This window comes from Salmo salar, chromosome 24 (genome assembly GCF_965601325.2).
Source record: "Salmo salar chromosome 24, fSalSal1, whole genome shotgun sequence".
Lineage (NCBI taxonomy): Eukaryota > Metazoa > Chordata > Actinopteri > Salmoniformes > Salmonidae > Salmo > Salmo salar.
Window position 1 is genome coordinate 42,155,001 of NC_138314.1, and position 25,000 is coordinate 42,180,000.

Consider the following 25,000-nt stretch of genomic DNA (forward strand, 5'->3'; position numbering starts at 1 on the left):
CTTCCAGGCACAAATGAACACCTCACTCTAGACCATTTTACTCACCCAAGCAGAGCTGGTTAGGCTGTTTTCATGTTATCCAGTGCAGCTGTCTGCTGGCAACAATTTCATTGCGCTTTTTTTTTGTTGCCTACGTTTACTGACACCGGCCACATTCAATGGGTGTTGAGCATTCGTAAATTCATCCGTTTTTCTGCGCTCTGGCATACTCAGACGAGAGTGCTCTGAAATCGGAGTAGATAATAATAATAATCAATAATAATTTTATCAGCAGTGTAGGTGTGAGGGGACCAGTAATAGTTATCCATTTTACAGTCTTGGCCAGGGAATAGAAGTTGTTTAGGAGACTGTTGGTCTGAGCATTGATGCACCGCTACCTCCTGCAGGACGGGAGCATGGAGAACAGTCCATGTCCCGTGGCCTTTCTTAGACACCACCTGGCATGTACGTCCTGGGTGGCTGGGAGCTCACCCCCAGTGATGTGCTTGGCCATCCGCACCACCCACTGTAGGGCCTTCCGGTCATTGACGTTGCAGTTGCCATTCCAGGCAGTGATACAACCAGTCAGGATGCTCTGGATGGTGCAGCTGTAAACATTCCTAAGGATCTGAGGGGCCATGCCAAATTGTTTCAGCGTCCTGAGAGAGAAGAGGCGCTGCCGTACCTTCTTCACAACTGTGCGGGTGTGAGAGGATCATGTTAAGTCCTCAGAGAGGAGAGAGAGATTTTTATTTTATTAAAAGAAATACCTTTATTGGCCCAATAGGTGCATCATTAAAAGCACAAACGTTATTTCATTTTAACAGACCTAGAAAGTTAGAAACAAGCCCCCTTCCTCGTCCACTAGACATAGAACTCCCCTGACACCCCACAACCCTACAAAATCCCCCAGACAGATCACCAGCCCCCCCATATACAGTACAAGTCAAACGTTCGGACACACCTACTCATTCAAGGGTTTTTCTTCATTTGTACTATTTTCTACATTGTAGAATAATAGTGAATACATCAAAACTGTGAAATAACACATATGGAATCATGTAGTAAACAAAAAAGTGTTAAATGTATCAAAATATATTTTATATTTGAGATTCTTCAAAGTAGCCAACCTTTGCCTTGATGACATCTTTGCACACTCTTGTCATTCTCTCAACCAGCTTCATGAGGTAGTCATCTGGAATGCTTTTCCAACAGTCTTGAAGGAGTTCCCACATATGCTGAGCACTTGTTGGCTGCTTTTACTTTACACTGCGGTCCAACTCATCCCAAACCATCTCAATTGGGTTGAGGTTGGGTGATTGTGGAGGCCAGGTCATCTGATGCAGCACTCCATCACTGTCCTTTTAGGTCAAATAGCCCTTACACAGCCTTGAGGTGTGTTGGGTCATTGTCCTGTCCTAAGCACAAACCAGATGGACTCGCTACAGAATGCTGTGATTGCCATGCTGGTTAAGTGTGCCTTGAATTCTAAATAAATCACTGACAGTATCACCAGCAAAGCACCCCCACAACATCACACCTCCTCCTCCATGCTTCACGGTGGAAACCACACATGCGGAGATCATCCATTCACCTACTATGCGTCTCACAAAGACATGGCGGTTGGAACCAAAAATATCAAATTTGGACTCATCAGACCAAAGGACAGATTTCCACCGGTCTAATGTACATTGCTCATGTTTCTTGGCCCAAGCAAGTCTCTTCTTATTATTGGTGTTCTTTAGTAGTGGTTTCTTTTCATCATTTCGACCATGAAGGCCTGATTCACGTAGTCTCCTCTGAACAGTTTATGTTGAGATATGTCTGTTACTTGAACTCTGTGAAGCATTTATTTGGGCTGCAATCTGAGGTGCAGTTAACTCTAATGAACTTATTCTCTGCAGCAGAGGTAACTCTGGATCTTCCTTTCCTGTGGCTGTCCTCATGAGAACTAGTTGCATCATAGTGCTTGATGCTTTTTGCGACTGCACTTTAACAAACTTTCAAAGTTCTTGAAATGTTCCGCATTGACTGACCTTCATGTCTTAAAGTAATGATGGTCTGTGGTTTCTCTTTGCTTATTTGAGCTGTTCTTGCCATAATATGGACTTGGTCTTTTATCAAATAGGGCTATCTTCGAGTATACCACCCCTACCTTGTCACAACACAACTGTTTGGCTCAAACGCATTAAGAAGGAAAGAAATTCCACAAATTAACTTTTAACAAGTCACACCTGTTAATTGAAATGCATTCCAGGTGATTACCTCATGAAGTTGGTTGAGAGAATTCCAAGAGTGTACAAAGCTGCCATCAAGGCAAAGGGTGGCTACTTTGAAGAAAATATATTTTGATTTGTTTAACACTTTTTTGTTTACTACATGATTCCATATGTGTTATTTCCTAGTTTTGATGTCTTCACTATTATTCTTCAATGTAGAAAATAGTAACAATAAAGTAAAACCCTTGAATGAGTAGGTGTGTCCAAACTTTTGACTGATACTGTACATGCTCCTGTATCTGCAGAGCCCTCATCAGCCCAAGCAGTACAGCTCTGGGGTCTGTACACCCTGCCCCCTGCATCTCATGTTTCCTGGTATTCCACATTGCAATTTTTATCTGCCTCAACAGGTTTACTCGGCAGTCCCTGTTGGATCAAGGTGAGACACGAATCTCTACCAGTAGACCTGTGAATAATCCTCCACTTTATATCAGCAAGACGCATCTCTATGGGAGGCTTATACAGGGAGGGCCAACATCCTCTCAGAGAAGAACCTGGTCCCAAACCCCCTGGCAACCCCGTTGCCCTGAGCCAATGCAGATGGTAGTTCTTCACAATCTTCACAGCCACTGCATACAGACCATTTTTGCTCGCTGTGCAAAAGGCCCCCAGTTCCGGAGTCTTGAACGATAGGATCATTCCCTCACTCTCCTGGTGTTCCCCTGCAGCGGCCGTAATGGTGAAAAGAGGTAGGTCAGTGTCATTTGTGGTTAGACGGTACAATGTCTGCCTACTCCCCAGCAGCTCTCTGAACCAGCCCGGTAGTGCAGCACGGACCCCCTCCACCACAGCCTGCTGTAGTAGCCTGGTTGAATTCATGGAGGATCCTACTCCAATGTCGCTGGCAGATTTCCACCTAGCCTCTTCTTGCAGGTCACCCAACTTAGTGAACCCCACTCTCACAAGCCTGGCCCGCAAGCTGGCAGAGATCAGCACTCTGGTCTGAATGAGTGGGTTGTGAAACAGTGGCTCCTCCATTAGCCATGCTCCTGGCCGAGAAACGTCTCTGTGAACAGATAGTATTTTTCCACGCTCAAAGCACAGCGCGGTAGAACGGAGTAATGGCTGACAGATTGACCTGCTCTAGATCCAACAGGGACAGAGGCCTGTCGTAGTCAAGGTCCACAGCTCACCCCAGAATAGCCCAACCAGCTCTCTCTCCAGCACACCCCCTGCTGGTACAGAGGTCTCTGTGCAGCTTGTTGATGGAAAGATGTCACTCTGGACCCAATGTCCACCAGCCCCTGGCCCCCCTCATGTAAAGGGAGGTGTAAAACTGCTGTGCATGTCCAGTGTTTGCCAGACCAAAAAAAATCCGCCAGTAACCTTTACATTTGCTTGATGAGACTCTGTGGGGGGGTCCAACACCATCAGCCTGTGCCAGAGCATTGAAGTGGCCAAGATGTTAGCGACCAGGACCCTTCCCCTGAAAGTCATCAGTGGCAACAACCACCACTATTTAGACAACTTAGCTGCAACCGTCTCCACCAGCCCCTCCCAGTTTCTCTCCAGAAACTATGAGGTCCCCAAGAACTCCCCTAAGAACTTCATCCCTACTCTGCCCAACTGTAACCCCCCAGGAAGACTAGGAGATGCTGCTCTGACCCACTGTAGCCCCCCAGGAAGACTAGGAGATCCTACTCTGGCCCACTGTAGCCCCCCAGGAAAACTAGGAGATCCTGCTCTGGCTCATCTCCCCATAATCAGACCCTTACTCTTCTCCCAGTTCACCTTAGCACAGGGGTGGGCAACTCCAGTCCTCGGGGGCCTGATTGGTGTCACACTTTTTCTACATCCCTAGCAAACACAGCTGATTAATCACATTACATTCTAAACTGAAGATCATGATTAGGTGATTATTTGAGTCAGGTGTGTTAGTTGGGGCTGGGGCTTTTACCATAACAGAAGCCCCATAGTACAATAAGTTGACCCATGATCTAAACCCGGTAACCAGGCCAAATGCTTCCATGATCCTTAACAGATAGGCATGACACAGTCTATCAAAGAGGGAGTTGAGGGCTTTTTGTTGATCTGTCGAAATGAACCCCAGATCCTGATCATACATCCTAGTGATGTCTATCACGTCCCTCAAAATAAACAAGTTGTCCAATATTGTCCACCCAGGCACACAGTATGCCTGCTCCCTGTGAACTATTGTGTCCAAACAACCTTTCAGCCAATTTGCCAAACACTTGGACAGTATTTTATAATCCAAGCAGAGCAACGACACCGGCTTCCAGTTCTTCAATAGAGCTAAGTCATCCTTCTTTGGCAGTAGTGACATAGTTCTCAAAGGACTTCCGAAAGACCTCTAAAAGGACCCTCCCCAATGCACCCAAGAAATATTTATAAAACTTGTCTGTCAGTCCATCAACCCCCGGCGCACGGCCTGGGGAGAGCTGCTGCACAGCCGCTGTTAGTTCCTGAAACAAAATATCACCCTCCAGCAAAGCACTCTGCTAAGGCTCAGTGTTGCTCTTACCGTAAAGGTCTGCGTAGATGTCCATAATCATCCTCCTCATCTCCGCTGGATCCGACATGAGAGACCCTGAAGGACGACATAGATGGAACATCTGCTTCGCTGCGCCGACCTCCTCTCCAGGTTGAAGAAGAACACACTCTGAGCATCCATGTCCGTCAAGGTAGTCATCTGTGGTCTAAAGACCCCAGCTGCGTCCGCTTAGCCCTCAACTCCCTCTCTGACCCGGAGTCCTGCTGCCCAATAAGGTTATTCTCAATGTCTCTAACATCCTGCTCCAACTTCTGAATAGTAGACCTTATCCTAGTTGTCCCATGGACAGAGTACTGCTGTCTAAACAGCCTTATTTGTGTTTTCCCCACCTCCCACCATTATATTAAGATTCTTAAAATCAGCTTTCCTCCCTTTCCAACTCTCCCAAAAAACACAGAACCCCTCTCAAAAAGAGGCATCATGCTATAATTTAGCACTAAAGTGCTATACTCAACTGTTTTCATTTGATGGGAGGGAGGGAGAGAGGGAGAGAGGGAGAGACCATTACCTACTGTAATGGTCCGAGCTTACACCACACGAAAACAACACTAGACACTATGGAACACAAAACTTTTACTGTCTCATCCTGGAATATACAAGGTCTGAGGTCATCTGCCTTTGGCCTAAAGAGCAGGAACCCAGACTTCATGAAAGAAATTGGAAATACAGACAATGTCATCCTACAAGAAACATGGTATAGAGGAGATGGACCCAATGGTTGCCCTCAAGGTTACAGAGAGCTGGTAGTCCCAGCCACCAAACTACCAGGTGTGAAACAGGGAAGAGACTCAGCAGGGGGTATGCTAATTCCATATAGAGCAGACCTAACCCACATTATTAAATTAGTCAAAACAGGAATATTTTACATCTGGCTAGAAATTAATAAGGAAACTATCTCAACAGAGAAGAATGTCCTAATGTGTGCTACCTATATCCCCTCAATAGAATCCCCATACTTTAACGATGACAGCTTCTCCATCCTACCTATATCCCACCACTAGAATCCCCATACTTTAACGATGACAGCTTCTCCATCCTAGAGGGGGGTTGAGCAACCATTTCCCGGCCCAGGGACATATACTAGTCTGTGGCGACCTAAATGCCAGAACTGGACAAGAACCTGACACTCTTAGCACACAGGGGGACAAACACCTACCTGGAGGTGACAGCATTCCCTCCCAAATATGTCCCCCTAGACACAACAATGACAAAACAACCAACAAAAACAGGTCACAACACAACTCATGCAGCTCTGTCGCATGCTGGGTCTGTACATAGTCACTAAATTCAAACCTTTCTAGACAACTTCCTGGACAAAACATTTCTCTGTAATAGTAAAGGTGTAAACTTGACCGTAGAAAGCAGTATATTTGACCTTCAGCTTCCCTATCAAATATACACATTTGAAGAAGACAACCAAAGAAAATTAACAACAATGACAAATGTTTTGATGAAGAATGCAAAAACCTTTGAAATAAATTGAGAAACCTATCCAAACAAAAACATAGAGACCCAGAAAACCTACCCCTTTACTATGGTGAATTACTAAAACAATACAGAATACACTACGGATAAAGAAGGACAAGCACGTCAGAAATCAGTTCAATGTAATTGTTGAATCTATAGACTCTAACCACATCTGGGAAAATTCTTAGGTATTACAAGATTTGCACACCTGTATTTGGGGAATTTCTCCAATTCTTCCCTGCAGATCCTCTCAAGCTCTTTCACGTTGGATAGGGATCGTCGCTGTACAGCTATTTTCAGGTCTCTCCAGAGAGTCCGTGCTCTGGCTGGGCCACTCAAGGACATTCAGAGACTCGTCCCGAAGCTACTGCTGCGCTTTCTTGGCTGTGTGCTTAGGGTCATAGCCCTGTTTGAAAGTGAACCTTGTGGTGAAAATTCTATCCTTAATCAATAATGAGGAGAGGCAAAATGAATAATCATTCAAGGTATTACTTTTATTAAAAGACTTGTTACAACAAGGAGGCTTGTCACCTCACAGGTGGTGGAGTGAGAGCCCCGAGTGGAGTTAGCTTCTGGTTTAGCTTCTGGGTTATATACTATCTCAGGATAGGTCAGGATAGGTGCAACCTCAGAGATGACGTACAGCGGTTCCAAACACCAAGCCCACACATCCTGTGCCAGACCTTCGGCCCCAAATACAAAGAACTTGTTGTTTTGTTCAGTACTAAGAACTTAGGACATTTGTTGTTACTTAGTTTTCCACCTTGAACTATTGGAGAGAACAATCTCCCCCTAGGAGGAGGTGACTGATGCACAGACACTGTGGAGACAAGTGATTGGTTCCCCATTACTCACGCCATCCCTTCACATGGTTTTCAATAAAGACATATAGTTCACATATGGAAACAATGTTTCCTTCTGACCTCCTTTGCCATACTCCTTGCTGATATTCTGCATAGCAACAGGGACATGTGATAGACAAGCTTGACTTCTCTCCTCTCTGGACCCCAGGTGACTGAGGCACATATGGGAGGAAGTACAGCTGCCAACTCCTGAGTCCGAAAGGAGACATTCTAATGTCAAGAGTTCAACAGTTCAATCGTATAAGCATATTCTGCAGATAAGACATCTTAATTATCTTTGTTACTCAGCTTATATGAGTTAGTTAAAGAATCTCAAGCCCAATGCCTAGGCTTAAAGAAGGATATTTTAGTACACAAACATTATTATTGTTTAACAGAAAATTTCCCTCACAACCTTCGCCCCAGTCTGAGGTCCTGAGCGCTTTAGAGCAGGTTTTCATCAAGGAACTCTCTGTATTTTGCTCTGTTCATCTTTCCCTCAATCCTGACTAGTCTCCCAGTCCTTGCTGCTGCCACCACCATGCTTCACCGTAGGGATGGTGCCAGGTTTCCTCCAGATGTGACGCTAGGCATTCAGGCCAAAGAGTTCAATCTTGGTTTCGTCAGACCAGAGAATCTTGTTTCTCATGGTCTGAGAGTCCTTTAGGTGCCTTTTGGCAAACTCCAAGTGGGCTGTCATGTGCCTTTTACTGAGGACTGGCTTCTGTCTGGCCACTAAATCATAAAGGCCTGATTGGCAGAGTGCTGCAGAGATGGTTGTGCTTCTGAAAGGTTCTCCCATCTCAAAAGAGGAACTCTGGAGCTCTATCAGAGTGACCATTGGGTTCTTGGTCACCTCCCTGACCAAGGCCCTTCTTCCCCAATTGCTCAGTTTGGCCGGGCGGCGAGCTCTAGGAAGAGTCGTGTTGGTTCCAAACTTCTTCTATTTAAGAATGATGGAAGCAACCAATGGGTCTGAATACTTTCAGAAAGCACTGTATATCAATGAATTGGTGAGGGCACTAAAAGTCTGCAGCACGCGGCCTCGTGTCCGAAAAAGGTCCAGTTGCCAGGACCACAAATAAAAATTATATTTTTGCACCGTTGCCCTATAGCACACAAGATGTACCTTAGCCTTAACATCAGCGCCAGTGGTAACTTCCACAAAGATGTGAACGATCTGAGAGACAAGGCAAGAAGGGCCTTCTACACCATCAAAAGGAACTTAAAATTCAACATCCCAATTAGGATCTGGCTAAAAATACTTGAATCAGTTATAGAACCCATTGCCCCTTATGGTTGTAATGTCTGCGATCCGCTCACCAACCAAGCATTCACAAAATGGGACAAACACCAAATGTCCTCTGTGTACAACGTAAAACACAAAATAATGCATGCAAATTAGGCAGATACCCGCTACTTATCAAAATTCAGAAAATAACCGTTAAATTGTACAACCACCCAAAAGGAAGCGATTCTCAAACCTCCCATAACAAAGCCATCACCTACAGAGAGATGAACCTGGAGAAGAGTCCCCTAAGCAAGCTGGTCCTGGGGCTCTGTTCACAAACACAAACAGACCCCACAGAGCCCCAGGACAGCAACACAATTATATCCAACCAAATAATGAGATAACAAAAATATAATTACTTGACACATTGGAAAGAATTAACAAAAACCTGAGCGAACTAGAATGCTATTTGGCCCTAAACAGAGAGGCTACAGTATGCTACAGACCCACAAAGAATTCTAAACCAAATCCAATTTCTTTAAACTCCCATATCTATTAGGTGAAATACCACAGTGTGCCATCACAGCAGCAAGATTTGTGACCGTTTGCCACAAGAACAGGGCAACCAGTGAAGAACAAACACCATTGTAAATACAACCCATATTTATGTTTATTTATTTTCCCTTTTGTACTTTAACTATTTGCACATCGTTACAACTATATATATTTGAAATGTCTTTATTCCTTTGGAGAGAGAGAGAGAGAGAGAGACAAGAGAGAGAGAGAGACAAGAGAGAGAGAGAGAGAGAGAGACAAGAGAGAGAGAGACACAAGACACGAGAGAGAGACAAGAGAGAGAGACACAAGAGATGAGACAGAGACACAAGAGACAAGAGAGAGAGAGAGACAAGAGAGAGACAAGAGAGAGAGACACAAGACGAGAGAGAGACGAGAGAGAAGAGAGAGAGAGACAAGAGAGAGAGAGACGAGAGAGAGCGACACAAGAGACAAGAGAGAGAGAGACAAGAGAGAGAGAGACAAGCGTGAAGAGAGAGAGAGACAAGAGACAAGAGAGAGAGAGACAAGAGACAAGAGAGATACAAGAGACAGACAATAGAGAGACAAGAGACAAGAGAGAGAGAGACAAGAGAGAGAGAGACAAGAGAGCGAGAGATGAGAGAGACACAAGAGACAAGAGACAAGAGAGACAAGAGAGAGAGAGACAAGAGAAAGAGACAAGAGAGAGACAAGAGAGAGAGAGACAATAGACAAGAGAGAGAGAGACAAGAGAGAGAGAGACGAGAGAGAGACGAGAGAGAGAGAGAGAGACAAGAGAGAGACAAGAGAGAGACAAGAGAGAGACAAGAGAGACGAGAGATAGAGATAGAGAGAGACAAGAGAGAGAGAGACAAGAGAGATTCAGAGAGTCAGAGAGAGAGAGAGAGAGACTCACTGATTAGGAGGAAAATACTGACTTTAAAAGCAGTTAGTTTAGCATGAGAGATTAGTCAATGAGTTTCCCATCTCTGTATGTAATACCTCAGATGCTATCAAAGTGTTTTCAGTTTCGCAATCTGTTAAGACAGACTGATGTATGCCAAGATATCAGTGTTGTATAATTTCTACTGCTGGTCTCGACTACACTTTCTCTCAGCCTATTGATAATCACCTGAATCATTTTCACCCTCCTAGTAACAACAGAACACTGGCTGACTCGTGTTTAAAAAACACTTTAAAAAGGTACTCAACTGCACGGTGTCCATATTAGGACAGCCTCAATCTCAGCAGAACTTCTAATATGGACTCTCTCTACCGCACCTGCTGTCTCTAACTCTGAATGATCGGCTTTGAAAAGCCAACTGACATTTACTCCTGAGGTGCTGACCTGTTGCACCCTCGACAACCACTGTGAATATTATTATTTGACCCTGCTGGTCATCTATGAACATTTGAACATCTTGGCCATGTACTGTTATAATCTCCACCTGGCACAGCCAGAAGAGGACTGGCCACCCCTCAGAGCCTGGTTCCTCTCTAGGTTTCTTCCTAGCTTCTGGCCTTTCTAGGGAGTTTTTCCTAGTCACTGTGCTTCAACATCTGCATTGCTTGCTGTTTGGGGTTTTAGGCTGGGTTTCTGTACAGCACTTTGTGACATCGGATGATGTAAAAAGGGCTTTATAAATACATTTGATTGATTGACATCATACCTTTATCTCCTTTTGTTTGATATGACGTAGTTTGTTCCTGTGTTGTTAGGTGAGGTCATGTCCCTGGTTTTTGCTCTATAACAGAGCCCTAGTGCTGTGCTCCTCTTTCCAAAATATAGACAGAGATTAAGTCCAGAGATGAAATCAATTTCTCAGTGTCTTCAAATGCCATGGCTCAGCAGTTTGGCACTGATATAGGGGAATGTGTTTGTTTACACTAGGGCTTGCATCAGCCTGAAAATACATATTTTACTATCCCTATGGTACACTAGCTTTCTTACTACTTGTTTTACACCAGTTATCCAATGTAACATAAACAAACAAATCAATATTCAAATATGGACAGTAACATATAGCGTGGATAATTGGCACCCTATTTCCCAATATAGTGCACTACTTTTCATCAGTGCCCTGTGCCAGGATTGCACCAAAAAAATGGAATAGGGTGCCATTTGGGAGGCATCCTTTCGATCATTGAAAGATAACTTTTTTTGGGAGTCCATATTGGTGTCGACTAAGACATGTGCACAGCTGTGAATATTTGTAGTTACATCCTGGCATCTATTGAATTGGCTGCTTCTACTCTCTGGCCATATTCAGGAATATGATGGGAGGCCAGGACAGGCCGAGGCGGCAGATGCCTGGGAACGCTCGGGCCCTGGAATACAGCCTCCGATATCACAGCCGAAGTAACACCTGCTCCTCACTCTAGAGGGAAAGAAAGAGTGTGTGAGAGAGAGAGAGAGAGAGAGAGACAGAGAGGGGAGAGAGAAAGAGAGAGAAAAGGGGTGGTGGGAGAAAGAGAGCAAGAGAAAGGGGAGAGGGGGGAGAGAAAGAGAGAGAAAAGGGGTGGTGGGAGAAAGAGAGCGACAGAAAGGGGAGAGGGGGGAGAGAAAGAGAGAGAAAAGGGGTGGTGGGAGAAAGAGAGCGAGAGAAAGGGGAGAGGGGGGAGAGAAAGAGAGAGAAAAGGGGTGGTGGGAGAAAGAGAGCGACAGAAAGGGGAGAGGGGGGAGAGAAAGAGAGAGAAAAGGGGTGGTGGGAGAAAGAGAGCGAGAGAAAGGGGAGAGGGGGGAGAGAAAGAGAGAGAAAAGGGGTGGTGGGAGAAAGAGAGCGACAGAAAGGGGAGAGGGGGGAGAGAAAGAGAGAGAAAGAAAAAGATTGACAGAGAGGAAAGCAAGTCTCTTTGATGATAACAAGTCCAGTCTTAGAGGGAGACGTGAAGGGAGACGTGAAGGGAGACGTGAAGGGAGACGTGAAGGGAGAGCGGTGGTGATAAGCAACTAGGAGGATGAGAGGGAGAGACACAAGCTTCTTATCAGATCTCCTCCTCTGTGTCTTAATTGTGGAAATGCGAAGCACAGTAATTAAATCACCCACAGGAGATCAGATTCTGATTGTCGTCTGCGTGTTCAGTGAGATACACATGAGAGAGTGAGGGAATGAATGTCGTCGTGTGTGTTTTTTGCTGAATAGAGTTGGTCTTATCAGATTGCAAATTGCGAGCAATTGCTCTTGTAGAATGATTCATCAAGGCTTTTTTTACTGTCCACACAAGACACTCGAAGGATATCTCCCTTTGATTCACTGCTGTCCGCGCTAAATTATTTTTTGCTTTCCGCTCTTATTCCAGTTTCCAATTGAAGTCACCAGAGGAGGCTGGTGGGAGGAGCTATAGGATGACAGTCTCAATCTAATGGCCGGAATGGAATCAATGGAACGTTATCAAACAAATCAAACATATGGAAACCACATGTTTGACTCAATTCCATTTATTCCATTCCAGCCAATACAATGAGCCCGTCCTCCTATAGCTCCACACCAACCTATTCAGCACGATGGACAGTGTGACTACAGCACTGTACAGTACGGCCTGACCTGGATTCTTTGTCAGCAACCAAACCATACTGCCTTGCTGCCTGTACATACAGATCGGTTGTGTGCATCACAGCATGGTGTAAAAGCACAGCACACTAACCTGGGTCAAAATCTAGGAAACATATTTGACTGCATTGGAGTTAAAACACACATTTCAATTCTCGTCATCACCAGGGAAATGAAATAAGTGTGTGTCTGCCTTTCTCTTACAGATTTTAACCAAGGCGAATGTGGCAAAACAAATTCTGAATCTGTATGATCAGCTAGACATTCAGAGAACCTCATTTCAAAGCTTTTAGAGACAACATAACCCATGATATGTTTAGGATAGAATTACCCTCTCCTCTCCTTGTTATTTCAACATGCTTCACTGCTCTAACAGAGAGGTGATTATCTGAAACTGACTGCTCTCTCCCGAGTGTCCCTTCCCTGACCCCTAGAATGAGATGTTCACACAGCATTGAATGGACCGTGAAGTCAATGCCGAGTAGAGGTGACAGCTGACCACCCAAGCTCTGACACGGGTCGGCGTGTATCCCACGGCAACAAACCACTGCTGCTACTGCGAACCACCAGGGTGTCATTAAGTCTCCAAGGCCACATTAATCTATCATCACATCAGAGATAGAGAGATCGAGAGGGAGGACAAAGGAGAGAAGTAGGAGAAAGAAAGAAAGATGATGTTTGAGAGAGGTCAAGAACTTGTTAGGGGGAGTGAAGGACTAAAATGGGAGGAGACACATGGAATGCCATAATCAACAACTAGGAAATTGTCTAATTTCAGGTAACGTGTGGAAAATTGTCTCAAATGCCAACGTGATCACTGGGGAGCACCGAGTTAGATTAGGGTAGAATTGAAAATGACAAATCTATGCTTCCTCATCTGGGCTCAGTGGCTAAAGGTTCTACAGTGCACTTCTTTCTCAGATGTTACCTGGTCAAGACTGCACGGTGTCCATATTAGGACAGCCTCAATCTCAGCAGGACTTGTTTTCAATCTCAGCATGACTTGTTTCAATCTCAGCATGACTTGTTTTCAATCTCAGAAGGACTTGTTTTCAATCTCAGAAGGACTTGTTTTCAATCTCAGCAGGACTTGTTTTCAATCTCAGCAGGACTTGTTTCAATCTCAGCATGACTTGTTTTCAATCTCAGCATGACTTGTTTCAATCTCAGCATGACTTGTTTCAATCTCAGCATGACTTGTTTCAATCTCAGTAGGTGTGAGGCATGTAACATTCACAACATTGTATAATTTAGTAAGCAGTATAAGAAATATTCCTCATTATTGAACGATTGATTATGTATACATTATGAACGTAAATAGTTTTCACCCCATTATGTTTTCCTTCTTAAATGACCCCTTTAGAGTAAAGTGGTGCCTGAGTATTGCATGTACAATAATAATGACACGCTTTTGTGTGAATGGCACTTGATAATTCCAATCTTTCTCTTCACACTGTTCTGTTGTCGCTCTGGGTTAAAGTTTCCCCTAGGTTCAGATCTGGAATCAGATTCCCCTCACCAATCCTAACCTTAACCATTAGTTGAGGAAAATGCTAAACTGACCCAGGATCTCACCATGTATATCTTGAACAGAACACATGGAAAAAGATCATTTTGAAGATCACTTTTGATAAATCTAATACTCATCTTTCAGAAAATCGCACACAGCAGGTGACGAAAAGGTAAAAGTTGTGAATTGTGTTCAGAAACCGTTGGTGGCAGGTGAAATGCTGTGTGTGAAATTCAGAAAACCTTGGTGACAGGTGAAGTGCTGTGTGTGAAATTCAGAAAACGTTGGTGACAGGCGAAGTGCTGTGTGTGAAATTCAGAAAACCTTGGTGACAGGTGAAGTGCTGTGTGTGAAATTCAGAAACATTTGGTGACAGGCGAAATGGTACGCGTGGGATTCCAAGAGGCATCCATGCAAGGTGGCAGCTTCTACTGCCCATACTGATTCTTACTGTACTGCCCATACTGATTCTCACTGTACTGCCCATACTGATTCTTACTCTACTGCCCATACTGATTCTCACTGTACTGCCCATACTGATTCTCACTGTACTGCCCATACTGCCCACTGTACTGCCCATACTGCCCATACTGCCCACTGTACTGCCCATACTGATTCTTACTGTACTGCCCATACTGCCCACTGTACTGCCCATACTGATTCTTACTCTACTGCCCATACTGATTCTTACTGTACTGCCCATACTGATTCTCACTGTACTGCCCATACTGATTCTTACTGTACTGCCCATACTGATTCTTACTGTACTGCCCATACTGCCCACTGTACTGCCCATACTGCCCACTGTACTGCCGATACTGCCCACTGTACTGCCCATACTGCCCACTGCACTGCCCATACTGATTCTTACTGTACTGCCCATACTGATTCTTACTGTACTGCCCATACTGCCCACTGTACTGCCCATACTGCCCATACTGCCCACTGTACTGCCCATACTGATTCTTACTGTACTGCCCGTACTGCCCACTGTACTGCCCATACTGCCCATACTGCCCACTGCACTGCCCATACTGCCCACTGTACTGCCCATACTGATTCTTACTGTACTGCCCATACTGATTCTTACTGTACTGCCCATACTGCCCACTGTACTGCCCATACTGCCCACTGTACTGCCCATACTGATTCTTACTGTACTGCCCATACTGATTCTTACTGTACTGCCCACTGTACTGCCCACTGTACTGCCCATACTGATTCTTACTGTACTGCCCATACTGATTCTTACTGTACTGCCCATACTGATTCTTACTGTACTGCCCATACTGCCCACTGTACTGCCCATACTGATTCTTACTCTACTGCCCATACTGATTCTCACTGTACTGCCCATACTGATTCTTACTGTACTGCCCATACTGATTCTCACTGTACTGCCCATACTGCCCACTGTACTGCCCATACTGCCCACTGTACTGCCCATTCTGATTCTCACTGTACTGCCCATACTGATTCTTACTGTACTGCCCATACTGCCCACTGTACTGCCCATACTGCCCATACTGCCCACTGTACTGCCCATACTGATTCTTACTGTACTGCCCGTACTGCCCACTGTACTGCCCATACTGCCCATACTGCCCACTGCACTGCCCATACTGCCCACTGTACTGCCCATACTGATTCTTACTGTACTGCCCATACTGATTCTTACTGTACTGCCCATACTGCCCACTGTACTGCCCATACTGCCCACTGTACTGCCCATACTGATTCTTACTGTACTGCCCATACTGATTCTTACTGTACTGCCCACTGTACTGCCCACTGTACTGCCCATACTGATTCTTACTGTACTGCCCATACTGATTCTTACTGTACTGCCCATACTGATTCTTACTGTACTGCCCATACTGCCCACTGTACTGCCCATACTGATTCTTACTCTACTGCCCATACTGATTCTCACTGTACTGCCCATACTGATTCTTACTGTACTGCCCATACTGATTCTCACTGTACTGCCCATACTGCCCACTGTACTGCCCATACTGCCCACTGTACTGCCCATTCTGATTCTCACTGTACTGCCCATACTGATTGTCACTGTACTGCCCATACTGATTCTCACTGTACTGCCCATACTGATTCTTACTGTACTGCCCATACTGATTCTTACTGTACTGCCCATACTGATTCTCACTGTACTGCCCATACTGATTCTCACTGTACTGCCCATACTGCCCACTGTACTGCCCATACTGCCCATACTGCCCAATGTACTGCCCATACTGATTCTTACTGTACTGCCCATACTGCCCACTGTACTGCCCATACTGCCCACTGTACTGCCCACTGTACTGCCCATACTGCCCACTGTACTGCCCATACTGATTCTTACTGTACTGCCCATACTGATTCTTACTGTACTGCCCATACTGATTCTTACTCTACTGCCCATACTGATTCTTACTGTACTGCCCATACTGCCCACTGTACTGCCCATACTGCCCACTGTACTGCCCACTGTACTGCCCATACTGCCCACTGTACTGCCCATACTGATTGTCACTGTACTGCCCATACTGATTCTCACTGTACTGCCCATACTGATTCTTACTGTACTGCCCATACTGATTCTTACTGTACTGCCCATACTGCCCACTGTACTGCCCATACTGATTCTTACTGTACTGCCCATACTGATTCTCACTGTACTGCCCATACTGATTCTCACTGTACTGCCCATACTGATTCTCACTGTACTGCCCATACTGATTCTCACTGTACTGCCCATACTGATTCTCACTGTACTGCCCATACTGATTCTCACTGTACTGCCCATACTGATTCTCACTGTACTGCCCATACTGATTCTTACTCTACTGCCCATACTGATTCTCACTGTACTGCCCATACTGATTCTTACTGTACTGCCCATACTGATGCTTACTGAGGCCTGTAAAAAAAGACCCATCATGCTACAGTGGACACACGTGGGGCTTGAAAGCCACAAAAGGTCACACACTCATACGTTCATATACACACACAGTGTACACGGGCCACTCATGTCACAAACGTACACACACACACACACACACACACACACACACACACACACCACACACACACACAAACACACATAACCGCCAGGACTCTGCTTTGTGCCCTCTCAGGTGTCTCCTGGCTGTGATACAGTGCTTGTGAATGGGAAGGAGATGCGGGGTAGACAGTCTCTGATGGTCAACTTCACCTACCTGTACCTGAGCACCCAGCTGGAGCTGACTGTGTGGGTTCCTCGTCTGCCGCTGCAGATGGACGTGTCTGACACGGAACTCAGTCAGGTCAAGGGATGGCGGGTGCCCATCTTTTCCAACAAGAGGTGAAAAGAGAGAGAGAGACACACAGAGAGACAGAGAGAGAGAGAGAGAGAGAGACAGAAGAGAGAGAGAGAGAGAGAGACAGACAGACAGACAGACAGACAGACAGACAGACAGACAGACAGACAGACAGACAGACAGACAGACAGACAGACAGACAGACAGACAGACAGACAGACAGACAGACAGACAGACAGACAGACAGACAGAGAGACCGAGAGAGACCGAGAGAGACAGAGAGAGAGACCGAGAGAGAGACAGAGAGAGAGACAGAGAGAGAGACAGAGAGAGAGAGACAGAGAGAGAGACAGAGAGAGAGAGAGAGAGAGCGAGAGAGAGAGACAGAGAGAGAGAGAGACAGAGAGAGAGAGACAGAGAGAGACAGATAGAGAGAGACAGAGTGAGAGAGAGAGAGAGAGAGACAGAGAGAGAGAGACAGAGTGAGAGAGAGAGAGAGAGAGACAGAGAGAGAGAGAGAGAGAGAGAGAGAGAGAGAGAGAGAGAGAGAGACACAGAGAGACACAGAGAGAGAGAGAGAGAGAGAGAGAGAGAGAGAGAGAGAGAGAGAGAGAGAGAGAGAGATGGTGCGTATGAGTGTGTATTCCTGTTCCATGTACTATTCTAAATGTTTTATCTGCATGTGGGTTTGGAAAATGATGTGTTGTATTGGGCATGGTGTGTAGGGGTCTGTATAGGGCTTTATTTTCTACTGCAGGATGTGGGTAGTAAGTGTGAAACAACATTATGGAAAAGAAGCCAGCGCTTACTGCTATTTCCTGCCAGGTCAAGGTTTTGACTGATATTGTTATTAAGGACTACTATTATTAGGTCATATTCTTGCATCACTCACTGCTCACAGCTTCTGTCATGCATGTACCTGCAGCAGACTAGGCATAGACTTACTGAATACATCTGTCAAGCCATGGCACATTGAAGCATTTGACGACTTCTTTCCCCATTTAGTCGCAAGTACATGTTATGGTCTCTCTCTCAAGGTTCCATTTCACTAGGTTTCATGTTGCTCTGTCATGTGACTCCATTTGGAGCCCGAGGTGTGAGGAGAGGAGGGTGCTGCTGTTGTTACCGCCGATGTCTGCCTGCCTGCCCAGCCAACGACCTTCACTCTCTCTGCAGGGCCCATTTTTCAATTTGGCCAATTTTTGTTTCCCTGCCTTTAAAGATGGCCCCCCCACCAGTCACCACACCGAGGCGCCTAGCCCTCTGGGAAATGGGGCAGGATTCCTGTAATCTCGCCAGTGTTTTAGACACAAGGGGGGTGGGGGGGGGGGTTGTTAAGAGATGTGTGTGCTCACATAGGTTTTCGTAAGTGGTTTTTCAGCTTCATTCCAATTACACAGAGATGAAAAAATGGCAGAAACTCCAGATGCCGTGGAGTGAAGATTCTAGACAACATCAAACCCTTACTGTGCTTTTTGAACAAACTAATCCAGTGGGTGAATGTTTTACCAGCCTTCTGCTATTAGCAGGAAAAACATGTGCTTCAGGGGCAGTTGGTTCATGACCAACATCTCTATGTCCCTCTTCCCCCTCCGTAGGCCCACCCGCGACAGTGAGGATGACGAGGATGATGAGAGGAAGGGCAAAGGCTGCACGCTACAGTACCAGTATGCCCTGGTGAGGGTGCTCACCCACTTTGTGGCGGAGCCAGCAGCCCCTGGCGGGGAGCTAGTCTACATGCTGGGGGTGGACTGGCAGGCAGACATCACAGACCTGGTTCTGGACTACCTGAAGGTGGAAGACCCACGCATTGCCCGACTGCTGGAGGGACGCGTCCTGATGGGCAAGGACATGGGCATCACCACCATCCAGGTACACACTGAGCCCATTGAGTTAAACCCTAGGCCTCATCACCATCCAGGTACACACTTAGCCCACTGAGCTAAACCCTGGGCCTCACCACCATCCAGGTACACACTGAGCCCACTGAGCTAAACCCTAGGTCTCACCACCATCCAGGTACACACTGAGCCCACTGAGCTAAACCCTGGGCCTCACCACCATCCAGGTACACACTGAGCCCACTGAGCTAAACCCTGGGTCTCACCACCATCCAGGTACACACTGAGCCCACTGAGCTAAACCCTGGGCCTCACCACCATCCAGGTACACACTGAGCCCACTGAGCTAAACCCTGGGCCTCACCACCATCCAGGTACACACTGAGCCCACTGAGCTAAACCCTGGGTCTCACCACCATCCAGGTACACACTGAGCCCACTGAGCTAAACCCTGGGTCTCACCACCATCCAGGTACACACTGAGCCCACTGAGCTAAACCCTGGGCCTCACCACCATCAGCGTGGTTCCCAAAACATCTTCCGCTACACTGAGACCATGCCGTCCAAACCAGATCTGAGAGCGACACGTTGTAGACTTAACCATTGAATGAGATCTGCAGGGAACTGTCTAAGTCACCAGCCATGGCCATCTCTGTCACCAGCCATGGTCGTCTCAGTCACCAGCCATGGTCGTCTCAGTCACCAGCCATGGCCGTCTCAGTCACCAGCCATGGTCGTCTCAGTCAATAGCCATGGTCGTCTCAGTCACCAGCCATGGTCGTCTCAGTCACCAGCCATGGTCGTCTCAGTCACCAGCCATGGTCGTCTCAGTCACCAGCCATGGTCGTCTCAGTCACCAGCCATGGCCGTCTCAGTCACCAGCCATGGTCGTCTCAGTCACCAGCCATGGTCGTCTCAGTCACTAGCCATGGCCGTCTCAGTCACCAGCCATGGCCGTCTCAGTCACCAGCCGTGGTCATCTCAATCAATAACCATTGTCGTCTCAATCATCAGCCATGGTCATCTCAGTCAATAGCCATGGTCATCTCAGTCAATAGCCATGGTCATCTCAATCATCAGCCATGGTCATCTCAGTCAATAGCCATGGTCATCTCAATCAATAGCCATGGTCATCTCAGTCAATAGCCATGGTCATCTCAATCAATAGCCATGGTCATCTCAGTCAATAGCCATGGTCATCTCAGTCAATAGCCATGGTCATCTCAATCAATAGCCATGGTCATCTCAGTCAATAGCCATGGTCATCTCAATCAATAGCCATGGCCGTCTCAGTCACCAGCCATGGCCGTCTCAGTCAATAGCCATGGTCATCTCAATCAATAGCCATGGTCATCTCAGTCAATAGCCATGGTCATCTCAGTCAATAGCCATGGCCGTCTCAGTCAATAGCCATGGTCATCTCAATCACCAGCCATGGCCGTCTCAGTCACCAGCCGTGGTCATTTCAGTCACCACATTTTACCCCAATTGAACATTTATGGGAAATGATGGAGTGGTGCCTGAGACAACATTTTCCACCACCATCAACAAAACACCAAATGATGGAATTTCTGGTGGACGAATGGTTTTGTATCCCTCCAATAGAGTTCCAGACACTTGTAGAATCTATGCCAAGGCGCATTGAAACCGTTCTGGCTCGTGGCGGCACAGTGCCATATTAAGACACTATGTTGGTGTTTTCTTTATTTTGGCAGTTACCTGTATACCAGTTCCTTTCCAAAACATCAGCTGTCTGTTTACATTTGCATATCATAATTTTTTGTGGAGTAATGGCATGATTTCCACAACGAAAAGTCAGATTGAAGGGCTTTTTTCCCCACAAACATAGCCATGTTGATTCATTCCCTTGCAGCGCGGCAGCCATAAGCTCTCACACAACATCATTATGAACTCAATTAGCTGTCAGATTTGGGCTGTAATCTCAGTGGTGATGGTATAATGCTGAGAGCACTGCATCATTCTTTGTGGCCTCATTACCGCATTTCAATAAGACAATACGACCAGCAAAGAATAAATAAATGAAGGCGACAAAACAATTTCCAGTCGTTTAGCTCTCACACCAGAAGCACTTTTGCCATTGGCCCATGAAAAGATGACGTCACACGTCCCATCCATCATCCTAATTACATTCTCTCAGCGAGAGATGACAACACTTCAAACTACTTTTATGGGTTAGCATATCTGCTGTTCCTTAATGGGATTATTTTGTCTGTGTGTTTTGTTTGTTTGTGTGTGTGTGTGTGTGTGTGTGTGTGTGTGTGTGCGTGCGTGCGTGCGTTCGTGCGCGCGTGTGTGTGTGTGTGAGCGCATGCTCACTTCAGTCTTCAGAAAGGATTTTACAGCTCAAATGAAATTGCACAACGATGAACAGGTAATCAACGTTGTTTCCAACTTGGAATAGACGTTTAATTGATGTCTGTGCCCAGTGAGAAGTGTGTTTAAGGAGGTAGCTGGGGGGGTTTCTGGAAACATCTGGGTGTGTGTCACACCCATCCAGCCAGGGACCGGCGCCTCAAACATCCACACAGCACAGAAATCCCACAGATGGCTCTCTAACACCAATATAATTGAAACTCCGAAGACTTGGGATGGGAATTTCTACTGAGTTGTCCCTCGTCGCTGGCTATAAGCCGTCAGGATTCTTTAGATTTTTTGATGTTTCAATTTCTCCTTCTCCTTCTCCCACTACCTTCTCTCTCTCTTTCTCGCTCACACGGAGAGAGAAGTCCCAGTGGTGTCAATCAACAAGTGGCGGCATGCCGTGGTGGTGAGGGGATTCAGCTTGACTCTGACATGTTTGTTCCCCGATATCTTTTTACACCAATCACATTCAGCTGTCTTCTGGTGCACAGCGATTTTGTTAAATGCTGTTCCTAATCTCTGGTCCCTGTCTATTCTTTAGGCTAAATTGTCTTGATTGAATGTTGACATGTTTAAGTATACAGTATGGCTGGTGAGTGTGAGACAGACAGGAAGTGGCTGCTGAATTATATGGCTGGTGCAGGGGCACAGAGTGTGAGACAGACAGGAAGTGGCTGCTGAAGTATATGGCTGGGGCAGGGACACAGAGTGTGAGACAGACAGGAAGTGCCTGCTGAAACGTGTACTGAAGTGACAGCAGCAGTGGATTATGAGAGGACTGTAAATAGTGATAGTGGATTAAGGATCGAAAGTGTTTCAGTAGCAGTATCTAAATTCCAAATATCACCCTATTCCCTAAATAGTGCACTACTTTTGACTAGAGCCCAATGGGTATTTAGGGATACGAGTGGTGGTGGTTTATAAAAGGCTCCAAGCTGAAGGTAGTCAAGAGGCATTTTTTTATTACTGCGCTGTTGTGTCTACTGTACATGATGACTGACCCTTCAGCCTGAAGAGAACCCCCTGCAGCCTGAAGAGAACATGATGACTACATGATGACTGACCCTGCAGCCTGAAGAGAACCCCCTGCAGCCTGAAGAGAACATGATGACTACATGATGACTGACCCTGCAGCCTGAAGAGACCCCCTGCAGCCTGAAGAGAACATGATGACTACATGATGACTGACCCTGCAGCCTGAAGAGACCCCCTGCAGCCTGAAGAGAACCCACAGTATTTCTTTGCATACTTTTTTCTACACAAAATATCATTTTGTGCTGTAGTTGTACTTTAAAGAATATATATTTTAAAGAATTTTGTATTTTATTGGACAGAGAAGAGATACTGGTAAAGCTAGACAGAGAGTTTGTGGGCCGGATTCGAAACCACGCCGACACCAGCTGATGTGCTGTAGATGGGGACGCTAACCTCTTACAGTGTTATCCAAATCAAATCAAACTTTGTCACATGCGCCGAATACAACAAGTGTAGACCTTACCGTGAAATGCTTACTTACAAACCCTTAACCAACAGTGCAGTTCAAGAAGAGTTAAGAAAATATTTACCAAATAAATATTAAAAAGTAACACAATAAATTCTCCATTTCTCTCCATGTAAAACAATATAACCAGTGTGGTTGTTTTTTGTTGTTGTGGTTGTTAGGTCCTGTCCCCTTTGTCCGACTCTATCCTGGCAGAGAAGACCTTGACGGTGAAGGACGACAAGGTGACCATCACAGACCTGGGGGTCCAGCTGGTAGCCTCTATAACCATGACCATGCAGTCAGGGAGCAACCAGGCCATCGCACTGACCACTACCGCCCAGGACCTGCTGCACAGCCCCAAACAGGTCACTGCACACACACTGCACACACTGCACACACACACACACACACACACACACACACACACACACACACACACACACACACACACACACGTGTGTGTGTGTGTGTGTGTGTGTGTGTGTGTGTGTGTGTGTGTGTGTTCATGTGTAGGTGTTTTGGTACCAGAAGTCCTCACAGGATAGTAAAACAAGGAAAAGTGGGGACATTTCTTTGGTCCCTACAAGGAAAAAGGCTATTTTAGGCTTGGGGTTATTGTTAGGGTTAGGGTTATTGTTAAGGGTTTGGGTATAAGGTTAGGGTTATTGTTAGGGGTTTGGGTATAAGGTTAGGGTTAGGGTTATTGTTAGGGGTTTGGGTATAAGGTTAGGGTTATTGTTAGGGGTTTGGGTATAAGGTTAGGGTTAGGGTTATTGTTAGGGGTTTGGGTATAAGGTTAGGGTTAGGGTTATTGTTAGGGGTTTGGGTATAAGGTTAGGGTTAGGGTTATTGTTAGGGGTTTGGGTATAAGGTTAGGGTTATTGTTAGGGGTTTGGGTATAGGGTTAGGGTTATTGTTAGGGGTTTGGGTATAAGGTTAGGGTTAGGGTTATTGTTAGGGGTTTGGGTATAAGGTTAGGGTTAGGGTTATTGTTAGGGGTTTGGGTATAAGGTTAGGGTTAGGGTTATTGTTAGGGGTTTGGGTATAAGGTTAGGGTTAGGGTTATTGTTAGGGGTTAGGGTTAGGGGTTAGGGTTAGGGTTATTGTTAGGGTTAGGGTTAGGGTTATTGTTAGGGGTTAGGGTTATTGTTAGGGTTAGGGTTAGGGTTATTGTTAGGGTTAGGGTTAGGGTTATTGTTAGGGGTTTGGGTATAAGGTTAGGGTTAGGGTTATTGTTAGGGGTTTGGGTATAAGGTTAGGGTTAGGGTTATTGTTAGGGGTTTGGGTATAAGGTTAGGGTTAGGGTTATTGTTAGGGGTTTGGGTATAAGGTTAGAATTAGGGTTATTGTTAGGGGTTAGGGTATAAGGTTAGGGTTAGGGTTATTGTTAGGGGTTTGGGTATAAGGTTAGGGTTAGGGTTATTGTTAGGGGTTAGGGTTAGGGGTTAGGGTTAGGGTTATTGTTAGGGTTAGGGTTATTGTTAGGGGTTAGGGTTATTGTTAGGGTTAGGGTTAGGGTTAGGGTTATTGTTAGGGGTTTGGGTATAAGGTTAGGGTTAGGGTTATTGTTAGGGGTTAGGGTTATTGTTAGGGTTAGGATTAGGGTTATTGTTAGGGGTTTGGGTATAAGGTTAGGGTTATTGTTAGGGTTAGGATTAGGGTTATTGTTAGGGGTTTGGGTATAAGGTTAGGGTTATTGTTAGGGGTTTGGGTATAAGGTTAGGGTTAGGGTTATTGTTAGGGGTTTGGGTATAAGGTTAGGGTTAGGGTTATTGTTAGGGGTTTGGGTATAAGGTTAGGGTTATTGTTAGGGGTTTGGGTATAAGGTTAGGGTTAGGGTTATTGTTAGGGGTTTGGGTATAAGGTTAGGGTTAGGGTTATTGTTAGGGGTTTGGGTATAAGGTTAGGGTTAGGGTTATTGTTAGGGGTTTGGGTATAAAGTTAGGGTTAGGGTTATTGTTAGGGGTTTGGGTATAAGGTTAGGGTTAGGGTTATTGTTAGGGGTTTGGGTATAAGGTTAGGGTTAGGGTTATTGTTAGGGGTTTGGGTATAAGGTTAGGGTTAGGGTTATTGTTAGGGGTTAG

The 25,000-nt window shown here is 45.8% G+C and overlaps 1 protein-coding gene across 1 annotated transcript in view; it reads left to right on the forward strand.

The window, feature by feature from the left end:
* LOC106585906 (transmembrane protein 132C) overlaps positions 1-25,000 on the forward strand; it is a 481,307-nt gene that overhangs the window by 452,542 nt on the left and 3,765 nt on the right. Inside the window, exons 6-8 of the mRNA XM_045707191.2 lie at positions 17,049-17,254; positions 18,809-19,082; positions 23,096-23,281. Of these exons, the coding sequence (XP_045563147.1) occupies positions 17,049-17,254; positions 18,809-19,082; positions 23,096-23,281 (666 nt within the window). The remainder of the gene's footprint in view (positions 1-17,048; positions 17,255-18,808; positions 19,083-23,095; positions 23,282-25,000) is intronic.